Source organism: Brassica rapa, chromosome A06 (assembly GCF_000309985.2).
Source record: "Brassica rapa cultivar Chiifu-401-42 chromosome A06, CAAS_Brap_v3.01, whole genome shotgun sequence".
NCBI lineage: Eukaryota > Viridiplantae > Streptophyta > Magnoliopsida > Brassicales > Brassicaceae > Brassica > Brassica rapa.
In genome coordinates this window covers 17,861,710-17,874,159 of record NC_024800.2, presented here as the reverse complement: position 1 = coordinate 17,874,159, position 12,450 = coordinate 17,861,710, and the positions used below count along the sequence as shown (strand labels likewise).

Below are 12,450 nucleotides of genomic sequence, written 5' to 3'. Positions count from 1 at the left end.
CTGGGATTCCATCCCGGTTTCCCCTGATACCGAGGAGGTTCCGACCGGGTTTCCCGATGGTGGCGAGGAAGTGGATCGTCCCGCGGATGCGTTCGGTGCTTCGTTGTCCGGGGACTTTGACTTTGGATTATGAGGGATGGATCAGTTATCCTTTTATCTGTTTTCGGCCGAGTGTGGCCCTTTGAATTTGGATTTTTTTAGGCCTAGATGGCCGTATTTGTATTTACCGGGACTGGCCGTTGGTGGCTTTGAATCCCTTCCGCTTTACGCGGTTTATTTATATGACGAATGTTTTGTTTCGAGTTTTCCTAAGTAGGGTTGAAGTAAATATGAGTTGTCGTCTCGTATTTAGTTCTGATTAGACGTTCAATCTGTTGGTTCGTTCGTGATTTTCGTAAAAATTTACTTATCTTTACGATTTTCGAGAACATTGAGATACGAACGGAGAGACATGGTTTAGGATCTCGTATCTTTTAGATATCATGCCTTGAGATGTTTGAGACCAGAGCGTTGGGTTTAGGGCAAGACCTAGGTTTACTTTCGGTTAAGGTTTGTGCGGTGACTAGCCGGCTATCGTTTTTCCTGTTGCGATTTCTTCCTGATTCGCATCGATTTAAAGTCCGCGATATGTTCTCGGCTTATATGACTTGTATGGTACGAATCGAGCATCTTCTCAGAATCAACTGGAAGTGCTAAACCAAAATTTCGGATTTTTCTTGTAGCGCGCTTTTGTCCTTGTGCTGGACGTTGTTAAAGATCAAAAGAGTGATCGAATTGCGTTTGTTTAAGACGGCTGGCGTGTTCGTCGGGGCCAATCGACGAACGGGGTGTAAGGTTTTTGGTGGTCGCGTTCGGACAATTTGTTAGCATTGTCCTCGAATTTTTAACTTTTGCGATGTCTCGCAGTTATTTCGAGGATTATACGTGTATTTTTGCGTGTTTGAAAGATGATAATCTTTTCGATTTTTGGGCCGGAAGGGGCCGCAGACAAGAGTCTTAACGTTTTCAGGCGTGTCCTGAAAGTTTTTTTTGTGTTTTACTGAAGCGTGAACGTTTTCGATAAAAAGGACAACGTATATTGTAGTAAAAGTTTTTAAAGTTTCTAAAAACTCGATTACAATAATGAAGATTTTTCTAAGTGGGAGTATACGAGTATACGCACCCACCCCCCCCCCCTTTTTAGAGAGGGGGATAGCTGAACGCGTCTTTTGACGAGCTGCCTACGTACCCCTTTCGAGGATCAAGCCATCTCGTAGTTCTGTTTCATGCCGCGAGTGTTCTTACTCGGCGGTAGATGTCGCGATGTCCGCCTTGACCGTGTCGATCGTGGCTGGGTCGACGCTATTTTCCGGATGTTCCGGTTGAGTTGTCGCGTGGGCTTCGGATTTATGTCGAGCTTCGACGTCCGATGCGTTTGCGTCGATAGACGATTTTACTTAGTCTTCTCCCGGGGCGCTTTTGGCTGAAGATCGATCTATCTTCGCGCGTTTGCCGTTTGCAGAAGCCGTGATTTGCCTTAACTTATGCTTCGCGAGGAAGCATAGTCGCGACTGTTTTTGGCATCCCCTGATGGCCGCGACTCCGCTCGGCGTTGGGAACTTGAGACCTAGGTGGTAGGTTGACGGAACTGCCTGCATGGCGTTGAGCCAGGGGGTTCCCATGATCACGTTGTAGATAGCGGGATGATCGACTACCGCTAATTCGATGATTTTCGTGATCTCCTTGGCCATGACTAGTAATTGGATTGATCCGAGAGTCATTGACACTTCGCCTGAAAAACCCGTGAGCGGTTTCGGCGTCGGAATTACTTCTCCGAGTTTGATACTCATCCGCTTGAGAGTGTCGCGGAATATTACGTTGACCGTGCTTCCCGTGTCGACGAGTACCCTTCCGACTTCTAAATCTCGTATGACGAGATCTATGACGAGCGGGTTGCAGTGAGGTTGGTCGATACCGCCGGCTTCTTCCTCTGTTAAGGTGATCGAGCAACTTTGGCCGTCTCGAGGAGGAGACCATGTAGGCCAATTTGCACTTGACTCTGCCTTCCGTTGGTAAGCCTTGATGGCCGACACGGTATCGCCGCAGTATTGTGATCCTCCGATGATCATATTGACTCTGCGACGATTGTTATCATTCCCTTTGTCATCCGGCCTCCTACCGCGTTTATCCCCAGGTTGGTTTCGTTGAGGGGATTTTTCAGCGGGCGGATTTCTATCCGTCTTTGGAGGCCGATCAGAATCGAGGATGAGATCCTTGACGCTAGTTACTTCCGAAAGCTCTCCAGCGAGTAGCTTCGCGGCCAGTCTTGCTCCCAAGACTTTGCAGTTGGTCGTGGATTATCCTCGGGATTGGTGGAACTCGCAAAAGGTGTTTTCGTCATATCCTTGATTGCGAGTCCATGTGTTGCCCATGGTCCGGCCTTGATCCGAATTGATCGCATAGTTATGCGCCCCTTGGAGATCTTCCCCCTCGCGATGGACGTACTTGTCGTTACGAGATTTCTTCTTTTTCCCCTTCGGATCTGCGTCTTTCGAGGATGGTCTTGCCGGATTATGTTTTTGCGATAAGACTTTAGTTTCTTCCTCGACTATGATGTAGTCCGTTGCTTTGTGGAGGGCGTCCTGGATCGTTCGCGGTTTGTCGAGAGTTATCCATTTTCTGAATTTTGACTTGTACCAGAGCGTCTTTCTCAGCGCGTCGATGGCCACTTTGTCGCTTATCCCGCTGACCCTGGACATTATCAGCTTGAACCGACTGATAAACTCGCGGAGGGGTTCGTCTTCCCTCTGGGAGAGACTCCAGAGGTCAACATCGGAGGTTTCTCTGTCTATGAATACAGAGTACTGTTTGAGGAATTCCGATGCGAGCTGTCGAAAACTCCCGATGGTGTTGCGACGAAGGCGTGCGAACCATTCGAGCGCTGCTCCTTCAAGATTTTCGACGAACAGGCGGCAATAGCCGGCAACTTTTTCGCCGTCCTTCAATCTTGCTCTTCCCATCGCGATGTGGAAGGCCTGAAGGTGCGCTTTTGGATCGGCCGTACCATCGTACTTCGGTACTTTGATCTTTCCCGGATCGGACACCCTCATGTCCGAAATGCGACTGGTAAAGGGGGTCTTTCGAGCTCCTTCTAGCAGTTGATCGATCTCGGGGGCAGCACTAGTAGCATGATGGATTTGAGACTTTACGGCTCTCACTTCTGCCGCAGTCTTGGTGATGTAGTCGCGAAGATCGCGGATGTCCGATGTCTCGTCAGTAGATTTCCGAGCCTGTCGGCGTTTACTGCGAGTAAGCTCGGTTTGCCTTTCAGCCAGCTCCTCCTGTTCGTTCCAGTAGGCGATCTCTTCTTCTTCCGTCTTTGGTTTTTCGAACGGGGAACCTTCCCGAGCAGATCGGCTCCTGGTCCTTCTTGGATGTCTGTCGACATATTCGTCGGTGTCGTTGGAGACATCGCTAGGATCCAGGTCAATGTGTTCGGCTTCGTTATCCTCCGAGTCCTTTGCAGGGGGCGGAAGACTTTCAGAGTTCCCCTTTTCGATGGGAGATTTCTCGCTAGGGTTTTGACCGGAAGGTCATTCCCGCGCGACTCCTGTTCTATCGAGTGGGGTGGCAAAGTCGAGCCTCTTCCCGCGGATTTTGGTGGTTCCGCGGGGACGGATAGCTTGGGTTCTTGCCGTTAAGGTTTCAACCTGTTTGGTCAAGGTATTCACGAGCTTATCCTGTTCTTCCGACCTTTTCTCATAGGTGGCGAACATCTTTTTGAACTCCTCGAGCGTCGCGGTGTTGGCTTGCGCGTTGGCCGCGGATACGTCCGCTACTGGAGTGTGGAGATCGGTGCCGCTGCCTCCTTTAAGAGTTTGCACGTTATCCGCGTCGTTGGTTGACATGTCTGACTGTGTGTGGCTTTTGCGGGTTAGATTGATCCGTAAGGCCCCCTCCTTCTAGCGCCAAACTGTGGGAACCGAAATTCGCACTGTCGATTTCTGTTTAAATAAGGAAACTAGGAAAACCCTAATTTCCCAGAGGACCCGGATATCTGTTAATTACCACACGTCAAGCAATCAGAACACGAGAACAACAACGATAAAAATAAGAAATCGAAAAGAGAGCAAAGAAGATCTTATTCCGAATCTGCGTATGAGCGTTTACAACAAGGTATAAGCCTGGGCTCGAGAGCTGTCAGCGAGATTCCTAGTTCTAGCAACCCTAAGACGGCTAAACCTAATTGAGTCGCAGCTCGAAATAACAAAAACGGAAAATTGCCTAAATTGCTCTAAGTGCTAAGTTTGCTCTGAAAAAAGTTCATTTTTCTGCTCCTCGCCTAGGACTCCTTATATACTAGCTCCAAGGTCGGTTTACGCTTTTACTCTTCTGCCCTTAAGCCGTCATAGCATAAAAATGGAGATATTCCATTTTTCCCGATCTTCACAATTATCTTCAAAACTTCCGTATTTATCCGCGGAAACTTGACATTTATCCTTCCCCGTGGGCCAAGCGTGAACCATGCTGTGGTTCACGGGCTTTTGGTTAGGAAAAATCGTAGGATGGGCCTCGAGTCGTGTTTTAGGTCCCTTTGGGCCGTCTTCCGACTCGACACGTTTACTACGAGTTTTCCGCGGTTTCTAATCCGCGAAGTTTGATCGATGAATTAGAATAGCAAGAAACATGGACTGAGCTTGCTACGGTCTTCGGGAGATAGCATTCGAAGGTTTGACGAGAATGCAAGGACTGGTGTCGTATCGATGTTCGGAAAGGTTCAATCGCTACACAGCGACCGAACTTTGGCTCGAGCCCGGTCGCTACGTAGCGACCGAGCGAGACGAGTGCTCGGTCGCTACGTAGCGACCGAACTTTGGCTCGAGCTCGGTCGCTACGTAGCGACCGAGCTTTGGCTCGAGCTCGGTCGCTACGTAGCGACCGAGCGGGACGATCGCTCGGTCGCTACGTAGCGACCGAGCTTGGTCGGGCTCGGTCGCTACGTAGCGACCGAGCGGGACGATCGCTCGGTCTCTACGTAGCGACCGAGCTTTGGCTCGAGCTTGGTCGCTACGTAGCGACCAAACGGGACGATCGCTCGGTCGCTACGTAGCGACCGAGTTTTGGCTCGAGCTCGGTCGCTACATAGCGACCGAGCAGGACGAGCGCTCGGTCGCTACATAGCGACCGAGCTTGGCTCGGGTTTGGTTGCTGCATAGCGACCGGACGGCGTGTATGCGCGGTGACCGAGCTTGGTTTGTTCGGTTTGAATCCCAAAGGATACTTCTTCGTATTGGTAATTTTTACGAAAATTACGTCTCTCCTTTTACTATCTCTTTCGGAAATACGATCTCCGAGGATTTTCGGGTGGTAATTCCGTCGTAACCGTTTTTGACCCCAACAAATAATATGTTTTTTTATTTTTAGTGGTTTTGGATATCTGCTTGATTGTAGTATCAAGTTGGCAAACCAACTCTTATTGCTTCTCCGTTTTCTTTTCTCTCCCTTCTCTCTTAAGTTTTCTTTTCTCCTCCGGTTGAATCGTGGTGGTTCCGGCGGTGGCGCGCCCTCGGCGTCGCCGTCGAAGTAATCTGTCTCGTTTTAGTTTTTAGTTATTGCCTTTCCTTTCTACTCAATACTTGCATATCCTCTTGTGTGTTCTCTCTTTGGTTCCTGATGGCATGTGTGTGCTATTATTAACCTTTGTTAAGGCTCTTTGATGACAGATCTGTAGTCTGTTTGCAGATTTGTTTTTATTTCCTTTGTAGATCTGGGTTTCTGGATTTTGCAGGTTTGATCTAGTTTTCAGATCTGCTTTTTCCGGGTTCCAGATTCGGCCGGAGTGTTGTGTTTCAAGTGGTAGTGAGAGCTCCTCAGTTCCATTCTGGTGTCTCTCCATCAGGTTTGTGTACCTCTGGCCAAGGGGTTGAATCTCATGGGTTTTGAACTTGTCTTAGTTGGTCTTTGGTTCAGCAACGGTGTTGCAGTAACGTGGCCGTGTGTAGTGAGCAATTGGAGGTTATGGTCCTTGAGAAATAGGTTGTTTCTGAACTCCTATTAGTCTCTCAGGTTCAAAGGAGACTGTCTCCCACTTTTTGAAATAGTGTTTCTTCTGGTCTTCTTTTGGTCTATGTCTTCCTCGTGGCTTTTGGGTAAAGCAATATAAAGAGGTTGAGGCATGGGGGTTTCCAGCTTATGGTGCGGTTGAGTAAGTGCTCCGGTGGGTGATGTTTCATCCTGGTTGTTGTCTTGATTGTGTTGAAGAGGTGTGGCTGTTGTCATCATGAACAGGTGGTTCAGATGAGGGTTCTGCTCTGTTTGAAGCTGTCATACGTGTTGCGTTGTTGCAAGGATTCCGGCTAGTCATTGGCTATTAAGTCTGTTCTTTTATTTATGGGTGTTAGCTTATGAGTTTCACAAAAAGAGTGTAGGTATTTAGTTTAAGTTCATGATGTTGGTATGTAGCCCGGTTGTTTGGGTTCTTGTTTCCCTCTATGGGCATTAGCTTCCGTGGATGTTCCGAATGTTCCGCCGGTTCTGTATTTCACCTTTGTATCTTTTAATGTTTTAATGAAACCAGATGGGGAAAAAAACACTTTTGTTGTTAAAAAAAAAGTAGTATCAAGTTGGTAAATTGTCATTTTCTTTTAAAAAACTACTAAGGGGGGTGTATTGAATTATTGATTTTAGGAGATTTTGGGATTTTATTAAAATCCCCTGTTATTCAATCAATTATTTTAAAAACTCTTTTAAAATCTCCTGTTATTCAATATGTGATTTATGAAAAGTGATTTCAATTCTCTTACAATCCCTTGTTATTCAATTAACAATTTGTATAAACTATATCAAATCTCCTGTTATTCAATTGAAAACAATATTTAACAAGAAAAATTTGTGATACAGATTTTAGGAGACTTCACGTTTTTTTTAGTTAAAAATAGGTCTTGTAAAATAACATCTCTATAGATGTTATTTGAAGATATTTGAAATAAATTAATTAATACATTTTGAATATATGTATGAACACATGGACTCGATGCAGCCTCGTTAGGCTGGTTTCATCCTCTCATGGACTGGATGCAGCCTTGTTGTGGCTTCTTCTTCACTCATGATGTCCCCGTCCTCCACCACAACTTCACGCGCAGCTACCCAATTAAAAGGATCGATCTTGGAGGCCAACCTTCAAGGAACTAGTCTCTTATTGTTGTTATATGACATGAATCAAGCTCTGTTTCTTATCTTTTGACATCCACCGTGTCCTCAACCTTGCAAGGTTTGTTCCTTTTTTCTCTCTGTTCATAATCATCATCGAGCAAAACATAATTATGGGTTGTTTTCTGAGAAAAAAAAACATTAGCTTGGACTTGATGCCTGATGGGCTGTTTTCTGACAAAATATAATCATGGGCTTCTTAGTTATTTATTAGGGTTAGGTTGTTAGATATCAGTGTATATATGTGTTCAATATCACGTAGTTATCTTATATTCTAAAGGGAGAGGCTTCCAAATTGTTATTGAACTCAAAGATCATCCTCTTTTCTATCATAGTGAGTAGTATTTTTATTTACTTTATTTTACATCCGCGTTTGTTTTAATACTTTGTTATGTTTTCATGAATATATATAGTATTCTTTGCATAATGTTCTTACCATCCCTGTTGTACTTTGTGATTAGTTACCTTCCATACAATGGGAGATTCCCAAGATGCAAAAGGTAAGGGTCAATATCATTCATGGTCTGGACCTGAAAACAGATTGTTATTACGCTCACTGGTGGATGTGATCAACAATGGTTTCCGTGATGCTAGCGGTAAATTCAATAAGCTAACTTTCGAGACAAGAGTATTATCAGTTCTACGCCAACAACTTGGATCGAAGAAAACATATGGCCACTACAAAAATAGGATGAAGATCCTGAAAACCAGGTACCATAATTTGACAGATTTTCTTCGTTGTAACTCTGGTTTTGGGTGGGACCCTGAAACAAACAAGTTCACAGCAGATGATGAAGTATGGAAAGTCTATTTAAAGGTATAAATTATCTCTAAAAATTTATGAATATTTTGATGTTGATTATATGCATGATTCTTATTGTAATGATATTTTTCTTTTTAAATTAGGCTAATCCCAATAATAAATACTTGCGTGATGATTCATTTGAAGATTTTGAGGAGTTACAAATGATATTTGGACAAAACACTGCAAGAGGGCAGAATGCTGTGGGGTTAGGTGATGATGTTAATCCTTTTAACTCTCAAATTGAAGACAGTGAGAGGGCAAATGATATAAGTTTTGTCCAGATGATGAATAGTGGAGAAGATATAATACACCAACAAGGTTATGAAAACGTAGTTTTTTCTTCATTAGAAAAAAGTACGGGAGAAAAACTTCCCCTAAGAAAGAAAGCCAGAACTGATTCTTATTTAGATAAGGCTTGTGAGGAGGTGACAGAAATCAGTAGCCAAATCTTTGGCATGATACAGAAACGATGGGAAAAAGAAGATGAAGAGAAAGAAGCTAAGGACAAAGCTAACAATGTGTGGGATGCTATCAACGAAATTCCTGATTTGGATGATGATTTACGGTATGAAGCTATGACTCTTGTTCACAGTTTAGGCATGAAATCTGGATTCGTGAAGATGTCTGTAGCTGATCGTCGTGGATGGATAAAACAAAATCTTCGTAAACAAAGTTGATGAGGTTCAATGCATTGACAAAGGGTTGAAGTGTTATGGGTGATTTTTCCATTTGTGGAGCTTTTCAGTTTTCTTAGGTTTTGAGTTTTTATTATTACTTTTAGCAAATTGCTATGGTTCTTTCATTGGTTTAGCAACGATTCAATGTTTTTTTTATTTATTTATCTAGTTTCAGATCATTAAATAAAATATTTTCTGCTCCTACAAAAATGCTTTTTCTTGAAGAAACGTATAGATATCATTATAAGGTTTACTTACACCAACAAAGACTCTGTTTTAATTTGGCGGTCAAATTTGGCGGTGGGATGGTTGTTACCTTTACCTTTATTAATTTTATTTGACCTTATCAATTTCTTCGCTATCTTGTTTCTCAACAATTCAGATGTTTAGATTTTGTTATGCTTGATTTGTTCCAATATCTTTATGTTGTTACCATATACAGCCGAAGAATCTAGCAAATAAATAACAAAAAAAAAAAAGAGATTTCTTTATGAAGTGGATTTCTTAAACCAACAAAGGTTGTGTTTTAATTTGGCGGTCAAATTTGGCGGGTGGAGTGAGGGTTACATGTACATTTATTTGTCCTCATCCTTCTAGAGAAAGAAGAGTGTTCTCTCCGCCGCTTTGCTTTCTTGTGAGTTTATGAATGATTTTTGTATCATACTTTCCAAATTACAATTATATAATTTTTAATGATTTCTTGTGTAGGGGGGATATACAATGAATCATGTTGTGTATGCAAGTGAAGAGGTACAAGCTAGGAAGAAAAGAAAGAAGATGGCAAATTTTAAAACAGATGTTGATATTATGATCCTGGTTTTGTCCATCATCGCAAAGATCCGGTATTTGACTTCGCAGATTTTGCAAATACAACACCCAATTAGAAGATCAACTACAAGACTTGGACATGAATACATACAAAATGCATTGGTTGAAGATCCTGCTCATTTTCGACATTTATATCGTATGTATCCGGATGTTTTTCTGAAGCTATGCTCTATTATTAGAGAACGGATGGGAGTAAAAGATACAAGATACGTTTCAGTCGAAGAAATGTTGGCCACATTTCTGTTTATTGTTGGTCAAAATTCAAGATATATTCAAGCTCAAGATAGATTCAAGAAGTCACGTTTCTCAATAAGTAGGAGATTTAATACAATTCTCAAGGTATTAAATGAACTTGCTTCAAGCTATATAGCTAAACCTGGAACTACAGTGCCTCCAAACATAAGAGACAGCACAAGGTTTTATCCTTACTTTAAGGTAAATAGTTTTTTTTTTGGTATTCTTTAGGTGTAATTAAATTTTAACACTGACTTCATATTTTTCTTAGGACTGCATTGGAGCTATTGATGGTACACATATTCTTGCAATGATAACTGGAAAAGATTCATCTAGTTATCGTAACAGAAAAGGACAACTATCTCAAAATATTTTAGCTGCATGTAACTTTGATTTAGAATTCATGTATGTTCTTAGTGGATGGGAAGGCTCAGCTCATGATGCAAAAGTATTACAAGATGCTTTAACAAGAAGTAGCAACCGACTAAAAGTTCCAGAAGGTACATATTTTGCTTATGATAAAAAATCTTATGTTAATTTACGTATTTCTCATATTTATATACATTCTAAAATTTCAGGAAAGTTTTATTTGGTCGATTGTGGATATGCTAATCGTCGTAATTTTCTAGCTCCATATTGAAGTACCCGTTATCATCTTCAAGATTTTAGAGGACAAGGAAAAGATCCGGTAAATCAAAATGAGTTGTTCAACCATCGTCATTCAAGCTTGAGAAATGTGATAGAGAGAATTTTTGGCATCTTTAAATCTAGATTTCTCATCTTCAAATGTGCACCACCATTTCCGTATAAGACGCAAGCAGAGTTAGTACTTGCATGTGTTGTTTTACACAACTATCTTCGTAAGGAATGCCGTTCAGATATGTTTCTTCCTGAAGAAGTAGTTGTTGAAGAAAGTAGAGATGAAGAAGAAGGCGAAGAGGAGAATAATGCTGATGAAAATTTTCAAGGTACTCAAGAACAACAAAGAGTGAATGCTAATAATTGGAGAGCAAATATTGCAGCAACTATGTGGGCAGATGCTACACATATGTAATCTTGATTGCAACAACGTTTTTTTTTTCTTATTTTTAGACTATTTCTAATGACAATTATTTAGTTTCCACAAAGAAAATAATAGCTGGCAAAGAGAAAGTCATGTTTTTTTCACCGGTTTGGCAGTAAGCTCTGAGTCACAAGTCTTTTGTTGATTTTCATAAAATTATGGACATAAACTTTTTTTGAGTGTTTTCCCCTTGAGATTACTAAAATTTTCCACTGTGTTTCATTTAGAAAGTATGTATACGTCATAGTGATGGCAACACCAATTGTTAGTGGGAAAAGGGAGATTGTTGTAGACAGATAATTAGATAAACATATTAGTATCATTATAAATGACATGTCACCTCTAGCGATTAACTTTTATTGCTGAACCTTGTTAGTGCCTTCCATTTGGTGAAACATGAGCATGTTGCATATATACCTCTATATTCCTCAGTAGCTAAACTCTTTCAATTTCTTCATGATGGTGAGTATCCAGAAGCGGTAATATCTGAAGAGCCTAAAGGGTATAGCAGTACCAACCAAGACAATGGAATTGTGCTATTGCAGGAAATGAAGTAAAGAACTAAAAGCATTGAGCAAGCAGTTGTTAGGGAAAAGAAGAGGCTTGGAAAGCAGAGAAGAAGCGCTCTTGGCACAGAAGCAGAGACCGCAGGCTGTTTGAAGAGATGGAACTTGAAAACAAATTCTCGGATGAAATCAGACAGCCTAGATCACCTGCAATAACTGAAGCTAGAAATGGTTCATTGATGAAAGACATCCCACTCTATAAGATCATCATGAACAAAGTATCTAATCAGACCATGGAAGCTAACCTACACAGATGAATATGGAGCATAATGATGAAAGAAAAGGGAGATGTCATTACCACGATGCAAGCTAGGGACAGGTTACCACAAACAAACACAACATAAATCAACTATTTCAGAAACACTGATTAATCAAGAAGAGAAAGATAAGCTAGCATCCACACTCATGAATACAAAAGGGAAAAAAAGTGAACTTTGAAATGTATTCTTGTGTTCACATGATTAGAACTATCAATACTATTAAAAGGAAAGGAGTTTTAATAAATCTACTTAAAAAAGTTGTTTGGACTCTTTTATTTTTTATTTTTTTGGACTTCTCCTATATATTATAACAATATGTGACAAGATATTTTACCTATATATAAGCGATTTTTACTCTAACTATCAAATTGGATACATTATTATTTATTCTTAACCATTTAAATCATCGATTGCTAAACCACTCTACCCAAACAAAATAAATTACATGAACCAAAACCAAAGCACAACCTATTATAACATAACTTTATCGAAATATTCATTCCTCCACTTATAAAAACATCGAAATATTCATTTTACCCGCAAGGAGCATAGTACCATCGACTACACAATTAATTTCTAACACAGATAAACACCCAAATTAATAAGACCAAAAAGTTAAACATAATTAAATTGAGACCCACATTAAATTTAAAAATAGAATAAAGTCCAAATACTTAAGAACATAACTTGCAAAAATATATGTGAATAAAACATTCTTTTTAAAATATAACTTTTAATAATGGAACATATGTCTCTGATACTCTTATAAAATAGTAAATTGTAGTTTAGATTTACATTATAGATACTTTTATATAAAAAAATTAAAAAT

General features: G+C 41.1%; 1 protein-coding gene and 1 long non-coding RNA gene across 8 annotated transcripts in view; one reads left to right on the top strand and one right to left on the bottom strand.

The window, feature by feature from the left end:
* Window positions 1-12,450, bottom strand: part of LOC117125984 — a 34,297-nt gene that overhangs the window by 12,093 nt on the left and 9,754 nt on the right. For 3 of the 7 annotated variants that reach the window (XR_004448463.1, XR_004448468.1, XR_004448462.1), the window contains exon 5: window positions 9,001-11,517. This is a non-coding gene — a long non-coding RNA (uncharacterized LOC117125984). Of the gene's footprint in view, window positions 1-5,595; window positions 7,269-7,680; window positions 7,953-9,000; window positions 11,518-12,450 lie in introns of those variants that run through there. The other 4 variants (XR_004448465.1, XR_004448464.1, XR_004448467.1 and 1 more) reach the window with 4 other exon arrangements.
* Window positions 7,620-9,149, top strand: LOC103874647 (uncharacterized protein At2g29880). Its single transcript, XM_009153083.2, has 2 exons — window positions 7,620-8,005; window positions 8,095-9,149. The coding sequence occupies exons 1-2, from the start codon at window positions 7,664-7,666 to the stop codon at window positions 8,668-8,670; spliced, it is 918 nt and encodes a 305-aa protein (XP_009151331.2). The 5' UTR covers window positions 7,620-7,663; the 3' UTR covers window positions 8,671-9,149.

Coding starts and splice junctions, on each gene's coding strand:
- LOC103874647 (XM_009153083.2), top strand. CDS start 7,664: ATGGGAGATTCCCAAGATGCAAAAGGTAAGGGTCAATATCATTCATGG. Junction 8,006..8,094: donor TATGGAAAGTCTATTTAAAG/GTATAAATTATC, acceptor TTTTTAAATTAG/GCTAATCCCAATAATAAATA.